At 45.1% G+C, this 25,878-nt stretch overlaps 1 protein-coding gene across 6 annotated transcripts in view; it reads right to left on the reverse strand.

Moving 5' to 3' along the window:
- Positions 1-3,587: 3,587 nt before the first annotated feature.
- The window catches only part of CELSR1 (cadherin EGF LAG seven-pass G-type receptor 1), a 178,097-nt gene continuing 155,806 nt past the window's right edge, over positions 3,588-25,878 (reverse strand). For 2 of the 6 annotated variants that reach the window (XM_030015556.2, XM_030015551.2), the window contains exons 25-35: positions 24,316-24,490; positions 16,482-16,594; positions 15,066-15,145; positions 13,653-13,779; positions 11,537-11,662; positions 11,083-11,219; positions 10,471-10,574; positions 9,476-9,643; positions 8,304-8,546; positions 7,733-7,997; positions 3,588-5,806 (exon numbers count right to left, since the gene is read on the reverse strand). In XM_030015556.2, the coding sequence (XP_029871416.2) occupies positions 5,782-5,806; positions 7,733-7,997; positions 8,304-8,546; positions 9,476-9,643; positions 10,471-10,574; positions 11,083-11,219; positions 11,537-11,662; positions 13,653-13,779; positions 15,066-15,145; positions 16,482-16,594; positions 24,316-24,490 (1,563 nt within the window). In that variant the 3' untranslated portion in view covers positions 3,588-5,781. Of the gene's footprint in view, positions 5,807-7,728; positions 7,998-8,303; positions 8,547-9,475; positions 9,644-10,470; positions 10,575-11,082; positions 11,220-11,536; positions 11,663-13,652; positions 13,780-15,065; positions 15,146-16,481; positions 16,595-24,315; positions 24,491-25,878 lie in introns of those variants that run through there. The other 4 variants (XM_030015553.2, XM_030015554.2, XM_030015552.2 and 1 more) reach the window with 4 other exon arrangements.

Here is a 25,878-nt window from a genome sequence, read left to right on the forward strand (position 1 = left end):
AAGCACCTGCTTGTGGGGGCTTGCGGGGAGACCTGTTCCTTCCTCTGCTTCTCACCCAGCAGAACTGGTGCTGGAATCACTCGTACTTTATGAATACTTTCACTGCAATTAAAAACATCATACACAGGGACCCACTGCTTCAGTTGCCCTGTTTATACATGCACAGCACTTCACATGCTCATTATTTCCTCCAGCATGTGAATACCTAACAAAACCACAGACCCAACCCTACGTTCTTCACTTGGAAAGTGTGATATAGGCTTAGCATGTGAACCAGATCATTCGAGATGGACTTCCAAAGAGCTGCTGTCAAATGACTGAAAGGAAGAGATTTTTCCTACACGTTAGCCCAAGGGGTTGGTGTTTTTGCAAGCTGTTATACTTGCAGGGGGAAAAAAGAATGCAACCTGTAAGAAACTAATGCTGGAAACCACCCAATTGGATGCACTGCAACTATTTGAATGAAAGAGAGCAGCAGCACCTGAAAAGCTGGAGCTTTGAGTTCATTTCTATTTCACGAGTGGATCTGATGTAAAATGATGGCTTTGCTAAGATCAGGATAGGCTCCAGAAGCCTTAGGCCATGCTGGGCAGGGAGCGGTCCCACGCTAGGGCAGAAGATGGCCCCAGGACACCCAGTAGATCTGAGAGACAGGGCACCTCTCGACTTCAGCACAGTCCTCTCCATAAGGGGCGGCTCGGCCCTGCTCCACCTCTGCGGTGTCTCCTGACCCAGCGCAGAAGCTGGGGTCTCACAGCAGCCTCAGCTGCCTTCACAAAGCACCGGTTCAGAGACATTGCTCTAGGCCTCCCTTCAAATAAAGAAAATACGCTCAGAGTATGTAATATTTGAGTCTGAAGGAGTGGATACCCTATTCATAGTGGTCTTTGAGCAGAGGGACGGCAGCAGCAGATGTCTGACCAAGACAGAAGGGGAGACACCAGCCCAGTAGAGAGCTCCAGGGGGCTCCTGGGGGCACTTACAAATACTTCTAAGTATTCAGAAGACAATAATGAATTAACACGGTCTCTTTGCAACACACATGTCGGATTAATCTAATTTTCTTCTTTAATACAGCGCCTGGCATGGTGGATAAAGGAGCAGCAGCAGATGGGACGTGTCTTCAGTAAACGGTTTGTTTGACACTGTCCCACGCTGTATTCTCGTATGCAAAACACAGTCAGTGTGGGCTGACGTTAATCGGTATGAGGTAGGTGCAAAACTTGCTTGGCAAGAAGAGAAGTTTTACAAGAGCCCCCTTGGGCTTAGTTTTATTTGATATTTTCATTCACAGTTTGAACGATGAAATAAAAGGTAGCTTGTAAAGGCTGCAGATGCTGCCAAAGGACTCCAGGCATCCTCAAGGACAGCACTAAATCCAAAATGAGTATGAGAAACTGGAGAATGGATCCCAAAATCAAGAAACTAAAATGGAAAATGAATCCAGTGCAAACTGCTACTTACAGGGAGGAAAACTGAGCTGCGTATGTGCAAACAGGAACATAAAGGCAAGGCAGAAGCTCTGCAGAAGAGGCTGTGGAGCCCAAATGCATCCCAGACTGGCCCTGGCACTGCAGGTGACGCTGGTGTGGATGATGATAACATCTCACCTGGGCTGCTGGGGGACCTCCTTTCTGCGACCCCCCCCCCCAGACCTCAGCAGGAGCATCCTCTGCAGCTGAGCTGCGCGTCTAAGCATGACGTAAGTATATGGACAAACTAACTCGTCATGCTATGAAGTCCTATTACAGGCTATTTGCAGATGTACTGGAATTGTCATTTAGATTTTTAAGAACATTAGACAAATCCCCAGTTATCCCAGGTTGTTGGAGCAGCTGGGCAATGTGATCGCTTAGGTTACTGCAGCCTTATTGTGCCATGATGCTGCCACTGGTCCATCTCTTCGGGAGTCCTTTTTCTTACAATTTGCTTATGCCAGATGTCATTGTAAAGATTAGGACAGGAAAAGGGAATGAAATGGAAATTTTTTTTTTTTTTTGGTTGTTGGTAGGCCTACTGCTTGCATTTTGTGGGCTGCTCTGGTCTCTTCTCTCTCTCTGCCATCTCCAGAAAGGCTACATTAGACCTGGGAAGGGGTTGAAGAAGGACAAGAAGGAAGGCTAAAAGGTACAGCAGCATTTCTGCGCAAGGAACAATTACAGAGATCCAAGCTGTTCAGGTAGAAAGAGACAACCCAAGTGCTCTAGGATGGAGCACTTCCTCTTTGACCTGGAGAAGGTGATTGAGAAACGATTGCTCACTGCCTCTCATGGTGCAGGCGGCAAAGGTGTTCATCACAGGGGACAGGAATGAAGCTGAAGACGAGTAAGAACTTTTTCTTGCTGCTTGTGACCAAATCAGGCAACCCACTGCGTACCAGAAGTTTATGTGGGTTCAAAACACAACAGGACACGTTATTGGAGGAAAGAATGGGCTGCTGGAGACAAGCACAACCCCTTCTGCTGGGGAGCCCTGAGCTGCAGCATGCTGGGGGCTGTGGACCCTGCTGGGGCCACCTCGCCATGTCATGTGTGGCTGGCTGATAATCCTCTTTTCCTAAACTTCTGCTGTTGGCCATTACTGGAGACAGGATCACGGGCTGGTCTGTGAATAATTATTGAATAATAAATAAGCCTCAGCTTATTTATGCTTTTCCACAGTAAAGTGAACTCATACTGGAGAACAAACTCAAGTACTAGTGTTACACGAAAAAATGAACTTGTACAATAAAATTTAGAACAGTTTCCCTTTGGGCTAATTGCTTGGGTTTGTTTAATGGCATGTTTTGGCAGAGCTGTTTGCAAATCGAAGATCCTGTTTTTGATTTTGCCCCTAAATCATGACAGTAACCAGACTCTCTCCCCCTGACCTCACATACTCCCAGTTTATAGCCTAATGTTTAGAAACATTTATGGAAAAGCTGGCCAGATGATACTGAGAAATACTTGTATTTCCAGAAAGCTGGCAGACATGCGCAGGTCACTGCTGTGCCTTGTGAGATGCGTGAACAAAGACTTGCACAACAGCCTGAAAAGTACAGAGTGAGCAAGACCATGGCTTGGCCTCAGCTGGCTTGAGAAAGCCAAGAACATAGCCAAGAATGTCCAGAAAGGTCCTTCTCATTGCAGGCTTTCATGGGCTGGGCTGGCTGCCTCACACCCTTCTAGCTCCTCTCCAACCTCCTCTTCTAAACCCAGTGCTTTCCTGGCGGTCCGCTTTGCTCCAGGTTAGTGGAGGGTGTTTTTCTTCCATGGACTGCTTCCCAGGTGTGAGAAATGCCGCGGGTTTGGACTGAAAAGCAATGCCTGCGGTGGTACCCTGTGCCAGCAAAGGGCACTGGGGGGGGTGTGTGTGTGTCTTTCCATCCATCCATCCACCCGAAGCGAACTCCCCACGAGATACCACCCAGGGCTGGGAGCACCCCGCAGGGAGCAGTGCTGGCGGCTGATGATTTACAGCCTCTGCTTCCTCGGTGAGAGTGACGGGTACGTGTACGTCCCTCCTGCTACTTTCTAAACCCCAGGAAATGCCATTTGGACCCCGAGCATCTGTACTGCACTTAAAATAAACCACCAAAAGAATACAAGTTCAAAAAAAATTTCTTAATTTATTGTAAATTCTTTCATCTGTGCTGCAATTCCAGTGTTCTGCACATTAATAAATATACATTTGTTAAAAAAAAAACAACCTCCAGTGCCTAATCTGCCATAAAGCTTTTAAAAAGTCATAAAAATAGGTTTTAATTTTTTGCCATTAATACAACTGACCCTCATTTACTGCAACAATTCTGATCAAAATAAAAACTACCTACATCTCACTGGGACAAAATATACATACACAGATGTAAAAACAACTAGTGTGGGTTATACACAATGCCTGAGCACACAGCCAAGTGCCAGACCCTTAAAACATTCAAAACTTTTTTCAGTCAGAAAATGTCACACAGTATGTTGCATAATTTTTAAAGGAACAGCAACCTTCCTCCCTCTCCGCTTCCAAAGGCCTCGATACATTTGAAAATGCATAGGAATATAATGAAACCAAGATTGCAGTACATATTATTTCATTTTTTTCCTCAACTCCTGCATTTTATTTAGCTTGATTTTCTGTTTTTTTCCCTTTCATCGCACACAGTTAAACAAATGAAAGCCAAAAGGGCTGCTACAGTGAGCGAGGAGCTCCTGAAAGCCTTGGCAGCAGAGAGCAGGTCATGGCCACACCATTGCTGCCCTTTGAGTCGCGTATTCCCACCACGGGGAGCTGCCAGCAGAGCTCTGCCCCATGCTGTTGGATGCAAACTTTTTCACATCTTCTTTTTCCTGTTCCTGTAAACACTGCAGGAAGGTGAAGACAGTGGAGAGGCCACGCTTAACTTTCCTATACTTGTGAAACCAGCATATTTTGTGGGAAACACGAAACTTTAAGCCATCCATGTGCTTTTTGAAACACTGAGAAGGCCAGGGCTTAGTCAAAGAGCTGGGCAGTGAAACCTGGACATCTTTAAAGACTTGTATTTCTGCTTTGATTAGCAACGTGCTGCCTCCAGTGGGAAAGAAATTAACAGCAAAATAAAATACTGCGCCTGAGGCAGAACTTGCCCCACAGGAGGAGGGCCCTCTTCTTGGGACACGCAGAGCGCTGTTTTGTCGCAGAGCCAGACTGAAGTCAAAACCTATCATGCAATGACACCACTTGTTTTCTTGTTCTTGGTAGGGGAAATATTTATTTGACTTCTTCCAGGCAAGGACTGTGTTGAAATCTTAGATAAAGATAAGACTTATTTTTAGTCCTGAAGTTCAGTTGCTGAACATTTCAATGCACTTGGGAGAAGACGTCAAAACACCAAGAAATGAAAAATCAAAACATTTTTTGTGGGTTTTAGAAGAGGTTACGAAAAAAACATACTCTGTCCTTAAAGTGTTCCAAAATCTGTCAATAAAACTTATAAATTAATCATAGATTTTGATGTAATCTTTACTGTTTTACTTTGAAAACTGCATTGCATCTTAAGGTGGCTTCCATGCAAACCTCAGTTACTCTATCAAATGCCAAATTCAAGTAAAATTGTGCAATGTTCATATAAAAAATATCAAAACCTCTTTTAATTGATTTCCTATTATCAAATTAAGAAGATCAGTATAAATGTAAAATATACAAAGGAAATTTTTCTTTAGCAACACCATACAAAATATATAAAAGTATCTACACTTTTTATATATATATATAAAGGATTTTTTTTTTCTTAAGACGACGTGTCCATAGAGGGGCGGACAGAGATGCTGGCATAGAAACGAAAGGACACTTGTTGGGATATTCCTCCCTAGAGCCCAGCAAGCCGAAGGGTTCACACTGTAGCCGGACAAAACTCCACAAGAGACGTCTCCTGGTGCTTGTCTTAAGGCCGATGGACTGACTTACTGTACGTCCACTGCGATAATAATGTGTTTTTCCTTGATTCTCCCCAGTAATAAACAACCCCTGTAGCACTGTCCGCACTGCGAGCAGGTACCTGGCCCTCACAGTGCATCCCTGTGGCCATTTCCATGCGTTTTGGCATGGGTTCATGCCGCGCGGAGAGTACCACACAGCAGCCTTACAGCAGGTGCATCCGGGCACTGTGTCTCCGCCGCGAGCGGTCAGTAGTCTGCCATAACGTGAAACCATGTGGGAATCAATGCCCACCTTGTCCTCCTCGCTATGCGGCCACTCTGACGAAGTCCGAGGCGACCCCGCGGCGAGGAGTCCAGAACCACGCAGCAGCGATCACAGTTTCCTGATGGTTCAAATTGAAGTTTCGTTACTGCCTCTGTTAGTGGGAAGAAGTAAGCATGCAGGCTTAGGGTTAAACAGGCACAGGCAAACCACTCCACCCGAAACCACCTAATCCCTTCTAGTAAGGGCTCATGCTCTGTGAATTTACCACGCCTTGCCAATACAACGCTTGCAAGGGGGATGCTGCCCTGGAGGGCAAGACCAGCTGGGTGAAACTCTTCCAGGTAGTACACAAGATGCACTCTTTAGAGGAAGCTCTGCAGAGGGCTTGTATTTGGCTAACGCTTAGGTGAAGATGCAAGGTTCACACACAAATCTTACCAGCTGTTAGAAACCTGGTATTTCAGACATTCATGCGATCTGCTGTCCAACAGCAGCGTTTTACATTATGCAAAAGGTATGGAGATAAAACAGTTGCTTAGTACAAACTGGCTAGTTATTCTCCAGTAATGACTGTATTACCTGGTAGGAGCAAGTAGTTATCACTTGTTAAAAACATCTCCTGGCTAACCAGGATATATTTCATCTCCTAGCAACCCAAAGAGGTACTTTTATAGTGAGCTGGGAATGGTCTGTGCACCCAGACAACATGGGTGTCTAAAGCACAGTGGGACAATGTCAGAGTTAAAGCTGGGTGAGAAATTTTCTCTTGGTTTGGAGAAAGAACGATACTATTATTTGTGTTAATAAAAAATGAGTCTATATGCATAAATTGTTTGCGCAGACTTTACATATGGCTATTTTCCTCATTTTAAGTGCAAGAATTGATGTGACAAGTAACAAGGTTTCTGAGAATACCCTTTGGCTGAGAGCTTGCTCAGCCTTTTGTTAATGTTTAATTTAGTTTACAATGGCAAATACGCACACTGATCGCCAGGCAGTGGGTGGGAATCGTGCACCTGGTAATTTAGGGTCAGTAGCTTGACATGGCACTTTCCCTACAGCCTTTGGATCTCCTGCCCCAGCAATGGTTTCCCTCTGCCCAATGGACACCCATGCCATGCTCCCCTCAGCCTAGCTCCTTTCCCCACCAAAACACTGGACTTCCTCAGGGGTCCTCTTCGCCGGGGTCTTGCCCCCACCCACCCTGCTCCCTGCTGGCTGCCAGACACCCACAACAGCTCTTGCTGGTCTTACTGGACATGCATCAAGAAGTGCTGCTCCATGTTTACCCTCTGCTTCTCCTCCTCCTTCCGTACCTGGTACTGGCCACATTAACTGCACCCCGTTAGTGATAGGTCCCTAATGGCCCCAAACACTCTCCATGATGCAAAAGGGGAGGACAGGTGAAAAACAGAGGGGAAACCAAATGTTCCCATGGTCCAAGGGGGGTGAAGGTGAGGGGCTGAGGGCACAGAAGCAGAAGCAGGGGGTAGTCCCGAGCAGAGCATCCCTGAGGGCATGCATGGCTCTCAGGACCACAGGTGGGCATTGGTAAGCCATCCCAGATGCCTGGCAGCATGAGGGAGTGGAAAAAGCCCATCCTTGTTCTGGTGATGTGTGTAGCCAAGGGCTGGGGAAGGCGATGACCTCGGCAGCTCACCAGGCAGGGAGGGGATAGATAATTCATGTGGATGTGGGAGCCCAGTTCGCTGTGACCAGGGGGCACCATGCCAAGTGCAGCAAGTCCCACGGCAAGATGACGGGGCAGAGCTAGGTTGCTCTAGTCCACAGAGTGCCAGTAACACATCAGCTTGCCAAGTCGGAGGATGCCAGGGTGACCGGTAACAGGTGTCTGTCACGGCACCTTGCCCGTGATACCTATTTTGGCCTTCTCCATCAGTGAAACACTGTGGCTTGGGGACACGGTATGGACAAGCCATCAGGACAGTCACTGGTGCAGGACTCTGGTCCAGTCACCAGGTGAAGTCCTTGCTCACGTGGGAGTTTGGGACTGGAAAGTGGAGGGAGAGACCAGAGCCATGTGAGGTCTGCCAGGGCATCCCAGTGTGGCACTTACTCTGAGTCTGAGGTGTCAGCATGTCCTGTTCCCACCTGGACATTCATGGCCATGCCGTTGAGCTGGTCTCGAGACTGCTCCCTCCGAGCATTTTTTACTGTCACCCCCGAGTCCGAGGGAGAGCGGACCCCATCATTTGTCCCCAGCGAAGTACTCCTGGATGAGATCGTGGTCTGATTGTAATCCGATAGCTTTTCCCGCAGTCGATTCTTCATATTCTTATCCACCAGCGGGGGAGGGTAGGTGACTTTATTTTTTAAGATGCCTGTTAGGGAAAAGAGGGAATAATGAGAATTTTGAAACTTATCAGTAATTTCCTTTATCAAGCTGAACACATCCAAGAAGCGACATTTTATATTTCTTAATCAGACTTCTAGTTTGTCACTTTATTTCAAAACCAAAAGATTAGACATCAGCAACTACCTGCTAGCTTCCCATGGTGTATCTGGTTACACAGGTTGGAGCCATTTGGAAAGTGTTCTTCCCTGATAGAGCTACCATATGAACTAATTAATGCTCATTAACCCCCCAGTCTTCCAGTCCAGCTGTGAGGCAAGGTTGGCTGTACTACCTTTCCTCTGCTCCGGCTGCTGGTTATTCTGGTGGGACAGAGGTCTGTTCTCCTTCTGCTGCCCTTCGTTCTCCTTGTCCTGCGGTGCTTCGTTGCTGTGGTTCACCTGGTTTTCCCTGTGAAGCTCTACGTTGACCTTGGTCTCGACTTTGAGTTTCTGTTTCCCGCTGGGGTCCTCACTGTCGCTGGCCGTTACGCACTCTGTGGGCCAATAGGGTTTCACATGATTGGGAAGGGTATCAACTGCAACGCAAAAAAACACTCACTCGAAAACCACTTTTGATATGTTTTCTTAACCACTGCCCAGCCAGTCCTGTTCCCTGTGGCTGGGGAGGAGTTGTGTCAAACCAGAGCAAACGTTCAGATGATCCTTGCTGGACTGCACTGCCCTCAGGGTGCAGCGAGGCCCCAAAAACACACGTGGTAGGATGGCAGGGTGTCCAAACCCTTCCCAGAGCAAGGTCACTGGCTCCATTACGGAGAAGTGTGAGGCAAACCTGCCCTCTCAACTCTCCAGGGCCAGCGATCCCACCGGCTCCTTGGGGAGGTTGGCTTCTAAAGGGTGAGGGCACCCAAGGCACCTTATGCTGTGCCTATGCAGAGCACCAGCACACAGCCTGGACATTTGTCAGTCAAAGCTGACTATCTTTAGGACAAGATGAACTATGCCTAGAAATGACTGCATCCTGCCACACAGTATTGATATTAATGGCCAGTGATCTCCAGCTCCTCAGGTCCAGGATCTACCTGACACCACTAAATCCACATGCCTGTATTGCATGAGGAGAGGCAGGTATTTCTTCCCCCTGCCCTCAAAACAACCAGCTTCTCCCTCCTCTTCTTCTTCCTTCATATGAGACTTTGCTGGCAGGGTAGCACCATTGCCGAGCGCTGTTGGCACCTGCCTGTAAAGCGCACTCTCTGCCTGAGCACCGTAAGTCGCAGATTTGCTGAAGCATCCTTTCACTTGTGCTCAGCCACCCCTGTGAACAAGCCTTTGGAAGGAAGAAAGGTCTCTAAGCTGGGGACAACAAGGATCTCTGCAGAAGCAAGGCACAGTGGTCGGGATGCTGTCTCAGATGTATGGTAGACTGGCACATTTGTCCCATCTACTCTAAAGCTATTTTATAGAAGGGAATAAATCCACTGCTCTCGCCTCACACTGGTAGTACCTTTGGGTGTGCTGTGGATTGGGCCACGTTCATTATTTTTGGAAGTAGATGTGTTCCACTTTTTCTCCGTCTCGAGCCCATCTTCCTCACTGTCCGATGAATGGGAGGAGGCATAAGAGCTGCTGTGTTCATCAAGGGACAGTTCACTGTCAGAGTCTGAATCGTGTTCTACAAATGCGGAAAGGGGAAACAAAGTGATGAGAGTGTGGACAGGAGTTGAACAAATCTGACAAATGCACAAGGAGAAAGAAAAGGCAGGCCTCTGGTTCAGGCCATGCCAGGGATGAGCTCTTACATCCGTAAGTGTACATAGGATTAATTCACAAGGACTGCAGCGTCCATCTAAGTAATTATGAGAAGCACAACTGCTCAGCTCAGCTAGTGGGCAGGACCTTTTATGTGCATAGGAGGTGCAGAACAGAATGGGGACACTTTTTTCCCTATTCAATATGCAGAACAGTAACTCCATAGGATCTTAATCAACACAACACACAGGCAAACCAAGGTACCTAGAAATATCAAGAATCTGCAAATGCACTTAAAAAACTTAAAAACTGCTACAAGGCAACAAAATTTAACGTCAAGACCCAAATGAAAGGAAATCAGACACGAGACACTTCTGATTTTCTTGTACAAAACACACTGTAGTAAAGGAGGATATTGCCTCAAGGTCTCAAACGTTAAAAGATCTCCAATTAAAAATCAAGAGCAACAGCACATAATTCGTGAGAAAGAAAGGGGACGCCAGAAACTGTCAACAGCTGTGACAGCTGTCAGATTAAAACTGAACCATCACAAGAAGCAGATACATGATATTTCCATTCCAGGATTCCCTAGTAAGGCAGCCATTGCATAGCTCAATATGCCAAGAGCATAACAAGAACGAGACACACCAAGTCAGACTAACTATTCTTCCTATTACAGAAGCCTTTGAAAATAGTGCTGAGAAGCAGAAGGTGCACAACTGGGCCAAAACGTTTAGAAATAATTCTTACCATTGGATTTTGATGGATTCCTATGAAAAATGGAGGAATCTGCTTCAGTCTGACCAGCCCTTGCTTGACTTGAGGATCCACTGAGCTTATGAGCAGCCTCATCCCTTTGAGAACAAAAACAGAGGACAACTTTCTTTGTTACTTTACTGTTCTTAACAACAAGGCAGACATGCAGATGAGATTCTTCCAGTCAAAAGCAAACAGCTGCAGTGGATACTAGCCAGCCTGTGCTTGACTGTCAATGTGGTCACTTTTACAGCAAGACGTAGGTGATCCTAATGTAGCTGTCTGCCTTCGGCCACATGAATCACACTCTGAAAAAGCCTGAAGTTAATAAGCTAAATTGCACTCCTTGAGACACGTCTGAATTTTAATAGGCAAGCAGCATGGCCCATATAGTTAACATAAGTTATGTTAACCACTGCATTGTTGGAACTCCCCACTGAAGATGCATGCAAAAGAAAATGCACGAAAGAAAATGACAGTCACATAAAACAGAACTGTTAAGATATAAAACAAGTAGCATTTGAACCACAACATTTCTGTTTTCCACAAGAGCAATGAAAAGGGAAAGGCAAGCACCTGGAAGCCATGCACCTGCCACCTGATTACCTGAGAATATAAGCAAGGTAGCTATTGTGGCTCTTGGCTGACCTGACGGTGCTTTCTAGGGAGACAGTGGATTCCCCAATAGTTGTGCGATACATATTTGGCTCTTCTATATATGTGTTGTTACAGTTCAGAGATCGCTGAAGAAAAAAAAAAAAAAGACACAAAGCAATAGTGAATGATCCTACCAAAAGCCCATGTTACCCACGAATGTATTAAGTTATGAAGGAACCAAGTGGTTTTTGATGCTGAGGAAAAGAATTCTCTCCTCTCAAAAGTTTTAATTAAAATAGTAATCAAAAGTTTTGAGAGTAATCTTTGTACATCAGCAATCTTTGTACAAGTCACTGAAAGCGATCAGACAATTCACTTAATTACAGACAAGCCACCTACAAGTTTATTTTAGGTAACTTCTGCCAGCAAAAGGATGGTTTTTTTCCCAGTGTTTTTTCCTTACAGTTAATAATGTAGCTCTTGTTGCAGTGGAATCGTCTGGAAGAGGTTTCTTCCCAGTTAAAGTGTTCTTCAAGTGCTTCCTGACCTCTTTGTTAAATACACAGTGGAAGAAGAAAATGAACAGCCCCTGGATTGTTTTAGAGAGAGGAAGAATAAATGTAAATGATTTATTACTGCCAAACTGCAAATACAGATATTAGAGAAGAGCCGTTTTGAAACAACTGCTGAATTCTAGTTCACAGACCATGATTTCAATAGCAATAACTATTTTCTGTCTCTGACTGAAATGGCATTGATTGATCTCCTCAGACTTCTTCATAATTTCCTTCCAAGTTCAAATGCACATAAAAGGCCTGGGAAAATATACACAATGAAGTGTTCCTCCAGGGTTTACAAAGCAGAGCTTGTGGTAGGTGCCACCCTCCCTTGTCATTTGGGAAGAAACTTTCTTCTCAAAATATCCAACAGGGACCTCAATGTCCCACTGGAAGACATGGCAGGGAGTTTCAGGGTTCTACTTGCACTAAGATTTTAGAGCTTTTACACTGACGATGAGACAAAATCAATAGCAGCACATAAAAAATATCATAGCCTTTAGTGAAAACCTCTGGAAATGGGGAACTTGTCTGGTAGGTGTCCTTAATACTGTTGTTGCTAAGAGAACTTTAGAAAGCCTTGTGAGACATGGAGGGATATTGGAGGCAGAGAGGTCCAAACTTTTGCCTCATACGTTCCTTGGTTCAGCAATACCTCCTGGTGTGAAAATCACTAAAATCCCCAGGGCTGGGCAGTTTTTGGCTACCAGGAACACACATTAACAGCTTTCACTGCAGGCAGGGGGCATGCACGTGTGTGCCATCAGATGAATTTGCTCTGAGGGAATTCATGCAGCTGCCAAATTGTTATCAATTTTGGTTGGAGGTATAGTATATAGAAGCCAATCACTCATGAAGTTGCAGCTGTACCAACATCACAAGATGCCTGCATTTCATGATTTCAGCCAAAGCAATTGACTTAGAGTAACTTTAAACTTCAAGCTCACTTTCTAAACATTCAATCAAATGCAATCTTAGCTGGCATTAGCACTTTGGGATTATTCATTAATAAAATTCACATAAATGTCTCTTTAAAAATACAAGTTCAAAGAAGGCAATGACGTGAAACGCCACATACCACTGTGCCTCTCTGGGCAAGTTTGGAGAATTCCAGCTGCTGACTTTCCTCCCTCTCATCAGGTTTATATTTAATTTAATTTTGGTTTAGGCTTGTGGAAGCCTGGTTCTACAGCCTGAGCAGGTGTATTTATTTCAGAGCATACCAGTTGCAGTGGCAAAATAACCTTGCTCCAGGCTGGCCTATCTGGTGTGCTTCCAGGGCATGGACAGTCATCTCCGGAGGAGACCCAACAGATGACTTTTTTTGTTTGGCTGCAATTTGTGGCTGTTGTGCTGCAGCTGACAAGAGTGCCCTGCTAGCACTAGCTGTTTTAATACTGGAGGTGCTTGCCATGACAGTTACTGTCATCCTTGGTCACATTCAAATTGTGACCAACATGAAGCTTCATGACTACTTCCATGCCAGGTCTCCTACAAATAACTATTTTCTGCATCTTTAATCAACGAGTGTGTACACTAGGACAGGCAACCTACTAAAACCCTAATGCAACGAGTTGTATTTTAAAATCATTATTTGACTCATTTCTTTAAACAGTAACTTAATTTGTGAAAGCCTTGAACTTGGAGCCATCCACTCTGGGTGAAATAAAACAGTCTCTTGTTTGCAGTAGCAACAGAATGACTCTTAACAATGAGCACACAGAAGACAGTAACAAAGATTTTGTCTCCAGAATGATAGAGGTATAATTACCTACTGTTATTTATCTGTCACAGGTTACAATAGTAGAGCACTTATCTTTAGAATGACTAAAAGTGAGAGATGCAATTACTCAAAGTTATGGTTTTGGTGAAAAGAACCCTCTCTTTGAGAAAAGAAAGCAAAAATTGTACTTGACACCTCTCTTCTTCTGAAGTGAGCTCATGTTTAGCAGGTTTTTGGAGGTCTGGGCTCAGCAGCGTGCTCCCCAACAACTACCACAGACAAGACGCCATCCAACTTACCTGCAGGCAGCTGAAAATGGCAAAGAGATAGTGAAACGTCATGACGTCGCTGTTCACTGCCATCAGCCCCAGCAGCCATGTGGCACTGATGAGCAGCAAGAGCAGGAATGCTGTTCGCAGCACAGAGCTGTAAAGCAAACACAGATGGGCACTTGCAGTGGGACAGGATACAAGAGAACAGCCCAACTTCTCTGCACAGGCAGTGCTACGTGCCCAACAACTTGGCAACTGGAAAGGCCCTTTGGGAAAACTGGGGCAGTGTTCACCAGCTCCCAGTTCCCAAATCTCTCATTGCACTACTCAATGACTTAGCATATTCAGGTAAAAAAAAGGTGATTTCTTTTCAAGTTCATTTCCAAGGTTTTCTTCAAACAAACCAGGCTGTTTGCCAAGTCCATGCTGTTCAGCCTTGTTGACTCTGAGGAAGACATCTGGGCGGTAAATGGCCACGTCCGTCTCATTTCTGTTTGTCAAGTTCACTCTCACATTCCTTCTCAACATTACAGACCAAGGTTTGTACTGAGGGCACTCAGGGGAATATTTGTTTGCTTAAAAACATTATTTTCACAGACACTTTCAAAAGATGGCCACAATTCTAGTGGCAAAAGTTTTGTATTATGAGTAAAATAGGTGCCATTAAGTAGCAATTATACTCCATTTATTTAGGGAGATTTAAAAAAGAAACAAAAAAATTACCCAACAGCCAGGGCTGAATAAATAGCCAGGAGTCATCTTTTGAAATCTCATACAGCTACCTATTTGAAAAAAGAAAAGGGCTGTCTTGCCACTAGCTAATCACATTTCAGTTCACAGGTAAATTCCGAGCTTTCGGCAAAACAGACGTTAATGGGAACAGGCTGCCACAGCAGCTCGGGAAGGCAGCAAGTTGCAGCTTGTGAGGCTTTCTGCTCGTCCTACCGGGAGCAGGATAGGGGGAGGTTGGCTGGCCCTCAGCACAGGAACCTCAACGGGTCTCTGCCACGACATGGCTGGTGACCCAGGCATTTGTGAGGGGAGACCTCTGTGAGCAACGGGTGAGCACAGGGAGACCCAGAATTACATCTACGTGGTCATACCACAGGCAGAGGTGAAGTGACAGTGTAGTAGGGAGTATGACGAAAGATCTGGAAGGACTGTAATGATACCATCCAGAGACCAGACCTTTCCCTCTCCCCTCACTTCTCGTGCCTACACTTGGTGGTGGTGCAGAGCACCATGGTGGAGGTTTTACAGAGCCTCCAAGGGAACCCCAGGAATGCGCTGGTGAAGCAGCTCCAGTTGCCTCTACCAATGCTAACTGTCTCCTCCAAATATCTTTTTTACTTCCTGCTCCAACACTTGCCTTTAGGAAATTCTGTTTCTTTCTTATTCCTGGCCAGAACTTTTTCTATAGGTTTTTGAACCCAAACTTACATGACTCCAGTTTTTTCAAATGAACGTTGCCTTCGTCTGCACGATGCTTTCATTGCTAGTATAAAGATGACAGTGTTTACCTGAAAGAGAAATTGAAATAACAGCATGGATTCTTTACGTACATTTGTTAGAGCTCAGGTTTCAATGAAAATGCAATTTTTATCCTAAAATGGTTCATGGTGCCAAGAATATTTTTCCTTCAATTTACAGGTCTCTAAGTTCCAAGATTCATCTTGTTTCAAGCCAACATAGTCCTGGGACTTGATCTGGATGAAACCCAGTAAGATGGCCATCAGTAAGATGGCCCTATGCGAAGAGGCTTGAGTGAAAGATAAATACTCAAGAATGGCTGTCCTTGTACAGACCAGAGTCCACTCAGCCCAGCACCCTGTTTCAGCTGGGCCAAACCAGAATATAAGAATACAGTAACAGAGAAAGCATATAGTGATAATTCCTCTGAATACTCCTCCAGACTTCACTGATTTCCACAGCTGGGATGTACTAGGTGGGGTGGTGCATTTGTATTTAATCACTCATAGTGAGTATCAATGCAGAGAATTTGTCTGGTCATTCACTATCCAAAACCGTGCAGAGCTTTACCACCGCCATCGTCCTGTTTCTGGGAGTTTCTAACGCTGTGGAGAAACAATGCAGCTCATCCTGTTTGTTCTGAATCTGCCGTCCCCTGCTACCACTTCTGTTGAAAAGACACTGAATGGTTGGCTCCACAGTCATTTTCCCCAGACCACCATGCTGTTATAGGGTCCTCCCTCCCCCCCTTCTCTGCAGCCTTCTTGTCTCTAGGCTGAAGGCTCCTAGTCCACTTAGCTGGTCCTCCAGCGGGGGTTTTCCCATGTCTCTGATGACTCGTGACCACAGTCTACACTGCTTCCAGGTCTACTTCATACTTTGTGAGATGAGGAAACCAGAACTGCCCTTGGTATTCAAGATAGAGTCACACCACGAATATTTATCTTCTGGTGCTCTGTTACTGAGGGAAGCTTTAAGGGAGAAGTTAAACACCAGCCCATTCTTTAAAATTCCTCAAATTTGAATTATTTAATATTCCTTTAGGACTTCTGGATGCAGTGACTTGTTATGGCTCATTTTGTTGATTTTTTTAATAAGCTCACCAACCAACCCTTCAAACATAGAACAAAGCAAATGGGAAAAAATAAATAGGTTTCTGGCCATATAGCCATTGCTCCACAAGCAATCTTTGCACTGGCAAGCAGCCCTCTGATTTCCAGGAGCTTAGCTCATGTCTTCTCTGTTTAAGCAAAAGAGGCAACCTCAAGTACATTGGCTTCAAATGTAAAGAATACAGTTGCTTTGCATTATGACTACTGTTTGACAAAACAGAAAAGGCAGCAGTAAGGAAGAGGCAGCTCTGGATGCCATCTCCACCATACTTACAACTACAACAATTACGATGGGCCCAGCAAAACTCCAGATAAGGGTGTCATGAACAGACAACCAGCAGAAATCAGGGTTCCCATAGCCTTGTGGATCCAGACCAACAGCAAGCCCTGGGTCACAAAATGGAGAGAAAGTACATCAGAAAGATGTTGCTGAGATCTTCTATATAATCAGGCACATTTTCAAATCACTGTCTAACAAAATGATAATGGCAAAATGTGTTCAACAGGACAGCCTGGGAAATCAAAATCAAGGCAAATATTGAGATAAAACTTTTGTAAGTCAACCTTTATGTTGGTCACTCCATATCAAATTATACTACGAGTTTTGCCTATCAGAGCAAAGTTCAGCTGCATAGAAATGACAATAAATGCAAGTCCCATATTAATTCTGTTTCAGCACAGTTTTATAGTCATACTCACACAGTGTGATGAAGCCTTGAGGGTGAGTGACATGTTGAGGAATTTCAATAAGCCTATGCAGCAGAATGACATGAATCATAACTGAGGAGATGCCTATACTACAAAAAAAAAAGTGCATTCTTAACTGCTGTGAGCCTGCTGTCACTAAAATAACACCAGAGACAAAGGAACCTGGGAACTCATGGGAGTTAACCACTTGAGGTCAGGTGGGATTCATTTTGAGATGCCATCCCAGGTACCTCACTTTGCTTTCAGCGCTGTTTGAAATGGAGTTTGCTAATGCCCCTAAGGCAATTGAGTTAAGAACACACCTTTTATTGTTTTATTTTTCAAAGCCTGGACAATTCCATGGGATTCTCTGAGTCCAACCTCCACCTGCTGATTTACAGTGCTGCCTGATTTGGTGACCTACACCTTGCCCATATGGTGACAGACTGGGATTGCTGCCTTTGACCTGCAAAATCATAGAATCACAGAATCATTTAGGTTGGAAAAGACCTTTAAGATCATTGAGTCCAACCATTAACCTAACACTGCCAAGTCCACCACTAAACCATGTCCCTAAGCACCAAGTCTACATGTCTTTTAAATACCTCCAGGGATGGTGACTCAACCACTTCCCTGGGCAGCCTGTTCCAATGCTTGACAGCCCTTTCGGTGAAGAAATTGTTCCTAATATCCAATCTAAACCTCCCCTGGTGCAACTTGAGGCCATTTCCTCCTGTCCTATCACTTGTTACTTTGGAGAAGAGACCAACACCCACCTCACTACAACCTCCTTTCAAGTAGTTGTAGGAAGCGATAAGGTCTCCCCTCAGCCTCCTTTTCTCCAGACTAAACAACTCCAGTTCCCTCAGCCGCTCCTCATAGGTCTTGTGCTCTAGACCCTTCACCAGCTTTGTTGCTTTTCTCTGGACACGCTCCAGCACCTCAATGTCTTTCTTGTAGTGAGGGGCCCGAAACCGAACACAGTATCTGAGGTGCAGCCTCACCAGTGCCGAGTACAGGGGGACAATCACGTCCCTAGTCCTGCTGGCCACACCATTTCTCATACAAGCCAGGATGCCGTTGGCCTTCTTGGCCACCTGCACACACTGCTGGCTCATATTCAGCCGGCTGTCGACCAACACCCCCAGGTCCTTTTCCACCAGGCAGCTTTCCAGCCACTCTTCCCCAAGCCTGTAGCATTGCACGGGGTTGTTGTGACCCAAGTGCGGGACCCGGCACTTGGCCTTGTTGAACCTCATACAATTGGCCTTGGCCCATCGACCCAGCCTGTCCAGATCCCTCTGTAGACCCTTCCTACCCTCGAGCAGATCAACCCTCCCTCCCAACTTGGTATCGTCTGCAAACTTACCAACGGTGCGCTCGATCCCCTCGTCCAGATCACTGATAAAGATATTAAACAGAACTGGCCCCAATATTGAGCCCTGGGCAGCACCACTTGTGACCAGCCACCAACTGGATTTAACTCCATTCACCATAATTCTTTGGGCCCAGCCACCCCGCCAGTTTTTTACCCAGCAAAGAGTATGCCCATCCAAGCCATGAGCAGCTAGTTTCTCCAGGAGAATGCTATGGGAAACAGTGTCAAAGGCTTTACTAAAGCACTGCCTTTCCCTTATCCACTAAGTGGGTCACCTTTTCATAGTCAAGCAGGACCTGCCTTTCATAAACCCATGCTGACTGGGCCTGATCGCCTGGTTGTCCTGTACGTGCCGCATGATGGCACTCAAGATGATCTGCTCCATAATCTTCCCTGGCACCAAGGTCAGGCTGACAGGCCTGTAGTTCCCCAGATCCTCCTTCCAGCCCTTCTTGCAGATGGGCATCACGTTTGCTAACCTCCAGTCAACTGGAACTTCCCTGGTTAGCCAGGACTGCCTGATGAATGATGGAAAGTGGCTCGGTGAGCACTTCTGCCAGCTCCCTCAGTACCCTTGGGTGGATCCCATCTGGGCCCATAGACTTGTGTGTGTCTAAGTGGTGTAGCAGGTCACTAACCATTTCCCCTTGGATTATGGGGGGCTTCATTCTGCTCCCCTTCCCTGTCTTCCAGCTCAGGGGGCTGGGTACCTGGAGAACAACTGATCTTACTATTAAAGACTGAGGGAAAGAAGGCATTAAGTACCTCAGCCTTTTCCTCAGCCTTTGTCGTGATGTTTCCCCCCACATCCAATAAAGGATGGAGATTCTCCTTAGCCCTCCTTTTGTTGCTAATGTATTTACAGAAACATTTTTTATTGTCTTTTACGGCAGTAGCCAGATTAAGTTCTGGTTGGGCTTTGGCCCTTCTAATTTTCTCCCCATGTAACCTCAGGACATCCTTGTAGTCTTCCTGAGTTTGCCTGCCCCTTCTTCCAAAGGTCATAAACTCTCCTTTTTTCTCCTGAGTTCCAGCCAAAGCTCTATGCTCAGCCAGGCCAGTCTTCTTCCCTGCTGGCTCATCTTTTGGCACATGGGGACAGCCTGCTCCTGTGCTTTTAAGATTTCCTTCTTGAAGAATGTCCAGCCTTCCTGGACTCCTTTGCCCTTCAGGACGGCCTCCCAAGGGACTCTGTCAACCAGACTCCTAAACAGGCCTATGGAAGTCCAAGGTAGCAGTTCTGCTGACCCTCCTCCTTAGTTCTCCAAGAATCAAAAACTCTATCATTTTATGATCGCTATGCCCAAGATGGCCTCCAACCACCACATCACCCACAAGTCCTTCTCTGTTCACAAACAACAGGTCCAACAGGGTGCCTTCCCTAGTTGGCTTACTCACCAGCTGTGTCAGGAAGTATCTTCCACACACTCCAGGAACCACCTAGACTGTTTCCTCTCTGCCGTATTGTATTTCCAGCAGACATCTGGTAAGTTGAAGTCCCCCAAGAGAACAAGGACTAGTGATCGTGAGACTTCTCCCAGCTGCTTATAGAATATTTCATCTGCCTCTTCATCCTGGTTGGGTGGTCTGTAACAAACTCCCACCATGATATCTGCCTTGTTGGCCTTCCCCCTGATTCTTACCCATAAACACTCAACCCTATCGTCGCCATCGTTAAGCTCTAGACGATCAAAACACTCCCTAACATTCAGGGCTACCCCACCACCTCTCCTTCGTTGCCTATCCCTTCTGAAGAGTTTATAGCCATCCATTGCAGCGCTCCAGTTGTGTGAGTCATCCCACCATGTTTCTGTGATTGCAACTATATCATAGTTTTCCTGCTGCACAATGGCTTCCAGCTCCTCCTGTTTGTTGCCCACGCTGCATGCATTGGTGTAGATGAACTTCAGTTGGGCTATTCATCTTTTTGGGGGGAGAAGCCCTAATTCCTATCTGACTGTTCTCAGGCACTTCCATGGCTTCTAACCCATCAATAACCTTTGTGTCTTTGCTGTCGCATGGCTCTCTGTCCCCTGCCTCCACTGAGACGGCAGACTGAAGGACCTCACTAGCACACCATCCCTCAAACATTGGTGTGCTGCCCCCAGGCTTACCTCTAGCGAGCCTGGTTTTATCCCTTTCCCCCTTCAAATCTAGTTTAAAGCTCTTTCAATGAGCCCTGCTAACTCCTGTGCAAAGATACTTTTCCCCTTTGAGACAGGTGTACCCCACGTGCAGAGGTCTTCCTTCTTCAAGACACAGAAATTGATCCCTACTAGGCCTATGGCCAATGACATATGGTAAATGGCTGCTGCATGTTGTCTGGACATCGGGGGCACCTATTGCTTTGAGCGTATGTCCTGACTCAAGCAGGCGGCCAAGGTTGACAGCAGTGCTGTTCTCTGCAAGGAGAATTCATGTGCATTAAAAAACACCTCTTTTGAATTGAAGCCCGTGTGCTTTGATGAAAAGACACTGAAAAAGGGAGAGGTAGCTGCATTTCACTCTTGCTGCTTAAAGCTGGCCCACAGCCAATATTCACATCTGGTACAGGCCCACGGTCTATGAAAATTAAACTGGCTATTTGGCAAAGCAGTGGATATTGGATCTGTTTACTCTGAAATGTGGAATGAGATAGGACTGGTCTCCCTCCTGCTCCCACTGGCCCTTCCACCACCCCCTTCAGCAGTTGCCATCCAGAAAGGATTAGCCATAAATGATTAAGGGACCATAAAGTATTTTATACAGATGTAATTCTATAGACACAGTCTGTTTCCCAGGACTTGATTTCCCCATTAGTGGGAGTTAAACTACAGTTTGACCAAACATCTGGCTCTAAGAGTAATTGGCAGACAGCAACATTTTTTCACTCTCAAAATCCTACCCTAAAGTTCTCCGTTAAACAAATAGGGCAAATTGCACTCTTCAGGTACGTGGTTCAAATTTTACTGCAGTCAACAATATGTGAAATAACACTTTACCCAAAGGCAGAATTAAGCCAATGCAATGTAATATAGAGAATCGTTTTGGCACATCAATTAAATGCTGCAGCCTGGCTGTCCCGAGCAGACTGTGCGGGCTGTGTGATAGCTCACTGACATTTGCAGGAACGGGGGCTGGTCCTATGGCCAAGCATCCTGCGGGGACCAGCACCCATCCCAGGAGTGTGCCAAGAGCATGCCGTGGGGAGGTGCTGCCAGAGGGGCATGTTTCGACCCTTCTGAGCTCCCGCGGGCTCAGCAGCTGCGCGTGACTCAGGCGACTGTGGGTCAGCCTCACCTCTCTCCTGACTCATCGCCTCGCTTAGTATTCACAGCAAATACCAGATCTGGAAAGTGCTATTTTCTGGGGGATATTGGTTTTAGGGCTACGTAAGAACCTGTTTTAACATGAGCACTGCAGTCTCCATGGCAAAGCAGTTACTGCACACATATGCCAACTGGTTAGTGTGTTGCCATGAAGACACGCAGAACTGGAGGGGTCTTGCTCGGTGCCAAATCCAGCCCTTTGCTCCTGAGGCAAGGAAGTCATAAAATCCCTCTCCTAGGTGGATCAAACTACATTTTAAAATGAGCAAGCTTAAAGCAAGTTTAAAATGTTCTACTATCGCTCCCCATGGAGGAATATTCCAGATCCACACTCTTTTGATGGCTGTAAGCCTTCTCCCAACTTCCATCCTACTTTTATTCATGGCAATTTGCTTTTCTATGCTGCAATTAAATGTGGTTCTTCCCTGTTGGAGTGTTCCCTATGTAAATGTTTTACTAAGTTTCTCCCCTGCCTAAAGGTCAAGGTTTCCCTCTGCAAGTAGCCTGGTCCCATCACAGATGCCTTAGGACCACTATGTCCCAGCTTGAAATGAATGTCAGTTTGAGCATGGAAAATAGAAAAATAAATAAACAAAACAGAGTAAAGCCACTGCTACTGTAGGTTCATTTTTTTTTTTTCAGGATAGCTATGATAAAGATGAAATGGGCTAGATATTTATCTTTCAAATAAAACAAAACAGTCCTTTGGATGTCCAGGACTAAAATTCCTTCCCATATCTAGACTCTTCCACTATTAAGAAACATACACAATCCTTCTCTCATAAAGAATCAAAAAGAAATTGTGTTTAAGATGGATGTTATGAAGCTGAAACCTTTTTACTGTTTAGATACTAGAATTTAAAATTTATAAAAGAAGCTTATTTAAAATATATACAGTAACAAAGTTATCCAGGGGCAAGAAATCCCACATTGTGCTATTTATGATGAAATAATTTTCTCTTCAGATGATTTCTAAACCTGGAAGAGCAAACTAGGCTTAGTTTTCTTTATCCTTTGTTTCAAAAAAATCCTCTGACTTGCTCAGTAATAGGGACCTGACTTTTCATTTAAATGAACTGCAAATTCAGTAGATTCAGAGATTAAATTACACGAGACAACCTGGAACCATAACTTGTGGTTTTAAAAGTGTAAAATAGTTCTATATCACAGAGAACAATATCTAAGTAGCAAAATGTAAAAATGGTGTCCTTGTAATATTTAGATTGCACAATACTGCTGTTGAGAAGGTCTGAATTAATTTCAAATTCCAGAGAGAAACTAGACATGAAACAGAGAATCCGTCTGACAAAATTCTTCTAAAGAGTTATGTGTTCTGAAATGCAAATTGTTTATTGCTATTTAATGATAACACTTAATTTCTACCAGAAACGACGCTGCCAATTATCTGATCGCACTTAAACGTTCCTGAATATCCTGCAGTAGTCTTGTATGTACTGATAAAAATTATGCAGGTCTGAAATATTTTAGAAGTTCAAGGACAATTTCTATTTAAAATGCCAGGGATATGTCTAGAGTGGCAGACCCTTCTGGACTCTGCCTTCCACTGTGTTCTGGATAAATTGATAGAAGTAGAAATTATTTATGCACAAGGTGATATGGAAAAAACTTACCAGCTCTCCAGAGAGAGAACTAACCTGTACTAACCTATGCTATGTTTTGGTATTACACTTTCTTAAGTCACACAGAAAAAAAAAACCATATATTTTTAAGTCTAACTTGTTCCATAATATTTTTCCAAGTGTATATGAGTGATAGCTATTTGTTTGATCTGAGAGACATCTAAACCTCTGTCATTGCTGACAGTATGTTGTCATCTGTAAAAATAAAAGTAACTGGATAAAAGTTAACTGTCTGCCTATGATCTGATTTCCCATATGGCAACAGATATACGCTGAAATAGTTGAACCAAAAAACCCTGTTCCAACTGTTCTGCAAAGCGCACTTCCCGAGGAGCTGTCTGCCTGAATTAACGCAGCACCATGTGCTTAGGGTAGCACTGGAAATGTCTGATTGCAAAAATAGGCATGGTGAGGGCGGAGATGGATGTGCTCCTGTGGATCACCCTGGAACGGTTTAAAAGATTACTGCCTCCAGCTTTTCATTACTTTTCCTCTACTGGAAGTTATTGCCTTTGTATCTGAAATGAAGTAAAAGGCTGCTTGAGTATTCCTAGGTTGTTTTTATGCCAAGTAAAACAGAACTGCTGAAAGCCCCTTCGGGGAGCATTTACTGCTGGTCGAGGGTAGGCAATGGGAACATCCAGTGAAGGGCAGTAATGTCCTGTGGGCAGCATCGCTTCTGAAGCCACTGCAGCTACCTGCCCGAGAGACCATGTGTCCATATCCTGAGGTACCAGCACAGGGAAAGAAAATTTGTGAAGGCAACCAGCGAAGTTGTTAAAATAAAAATACTGTTATTCCCTAGCAATGTTATCAAGTCCTCTTTTAATCTGGGTGCAATTGTGTTTATGTTATTGTAAACCCGTCATATCACTTCAACAACTGGGGCAACAGACATTTCGTACACAGATCTGCCAAATTCAGGCTGACTTCTGCTAGACATGATTTGGTGTTGCCCTCATTCAGGAAAACACTGAAGTGACAGCAGAAGTTGAGTGTACCCATAGCTGTCTCGGATAGGATAACTTTCCTGAATCTGGCCAGTGAAGACGGCAGGGAAGGGAAACGAAGCTGTTTTGGGGTGGTTGAGGGTACCTGTTATGATGGCAGGAATGCCCCAGCCAACAACGTAGTAGAACCGCATGTGCCCGAAGTTGATGTTCCTCACTTCAGTCAGCATCCGGTAGATGTGGAGCTGCTCCACGAACATCCATGCAAAGGTGCTCATGTAGAAATAATGCAGGAGGATGGCAATCACGGTACACACAAACTGCAGAAGGGAAAGGGCAGGGAAATTAGAGTTGCTCTTCTGAATCACAATCTGGTGAGTTACCGGCTCCCCTGTGAAGCTAAAGGCAAGTGTAATACAAAGGTTTTGGCAGAACAAATATACTGCCATTAATTAAGTTTTTCAGAGTTTCAGAAAAGCTGTTAGTATTGTGAAAGTTTGTGGTTTGTTTTTTTTTTAAATTATGCGGCCCGTTCTGAGCCTGGTTCAGCTTTACCCTATCAACCCAACATGCAGTTTGGTCACTGCCCTTGCCCTCCACCTTCTGTGGCTAATTTCTCTGTGCATATTTGCTGCAAAGGTGAGGATTTTGGCTATTCTGACCACACTCCTTTTGCTCACAGGAGGGGTGGGGCTGGCAGAGCTCCTGGCTCTTTCTTCTGGTGCAGAGCAGGAGGTGGGCATGCTCCTATGGAGGCTGCAGACCCTCTGCCCTGCCTCGTGTATGAGTCTCACCTGCACAATGCCAGTACATTGAATTCAGCCACACTGTGTTTAACTGCATCAGCTACACCGGTCTCACTGCAAAGCCAACAAATTGCTCCAGAGAATGGCTACCCTCAGCCCTGCACTGACTCAGTGTCTCCCGTTTCCACATCAAGGGCCATGCTATGGGTTTTTCTGCTACTTCATTCTTTCCAGAGAGATAGATACCTCTCTCCAAGGAAGTGTGCTATTTCAGTACAGTTTTGTTTTGTTTTAAAGTAGACCATGTGTTGTGCTTGATATTAGTAGATAAAAAAGAAACTCTCCTTGTGTTTGGCAGAGGTGGAGGGGAGGTATGAGAAGATCTTAGATCTTCAGTTTCAGACTAGTCCCCAAGAAAGTCCTTCTTGCTCTGAAAAACTTCACATCTGGAGACAGAAATCCATGAAGCTTCAGCCCAGGAAAAGTGAACGTGCTGAACATGAGCAACGGATGATCTGTAGACTTTAACCGAAGAAATCCAGTCTTTCTCTAAGGAATTTTCTTATCAGTTAAATGAAATGTCTGTCTCAAAACCAGGCAAAATTTGATGTGATCTTATGATCTAAGATCAGATCAGCAGACCATTTTTCCCCATGTGTCTGTGTCATACGTCTGAAAAGGTCTGTTCCACCTACAGCTCCTGGGACTCTTTTAAAAAAATAAAATAAAATTGAGAAGCAAAAGCATGGATGCATCCATGGGGTAAGGCAGTGGCCATCTCTTTTGTACTTGCAGTTCTGCCCTTCACTGATGAACTCTGTAGACCTTGCACATCTATATTTCAACAAGTCATGGAGGATGCCTGGCCATTACCATTGGATTAAAATGATGCAGCCAGAAGTAGGTCACCACCTACTCCCCAGATCAATCTTTTGCCTAATGTTGAAATCAGAGTATTTGAC

The sequence above is a fragment of the Aquila chrysaetos genome, chromosome 5, assembly GCF_900496995.4.
Source record: "Aquila chrysaetos chrysaetos chromosome 5, bAquChr1.4, whole genome shotgun sequence".
NCBI classification, from domain to species: Eukaryota; Metazoa; Chordata; class Aves; order Accipitriformes; family Accipitridae; genus Aquila; species Aquila chrysaetos.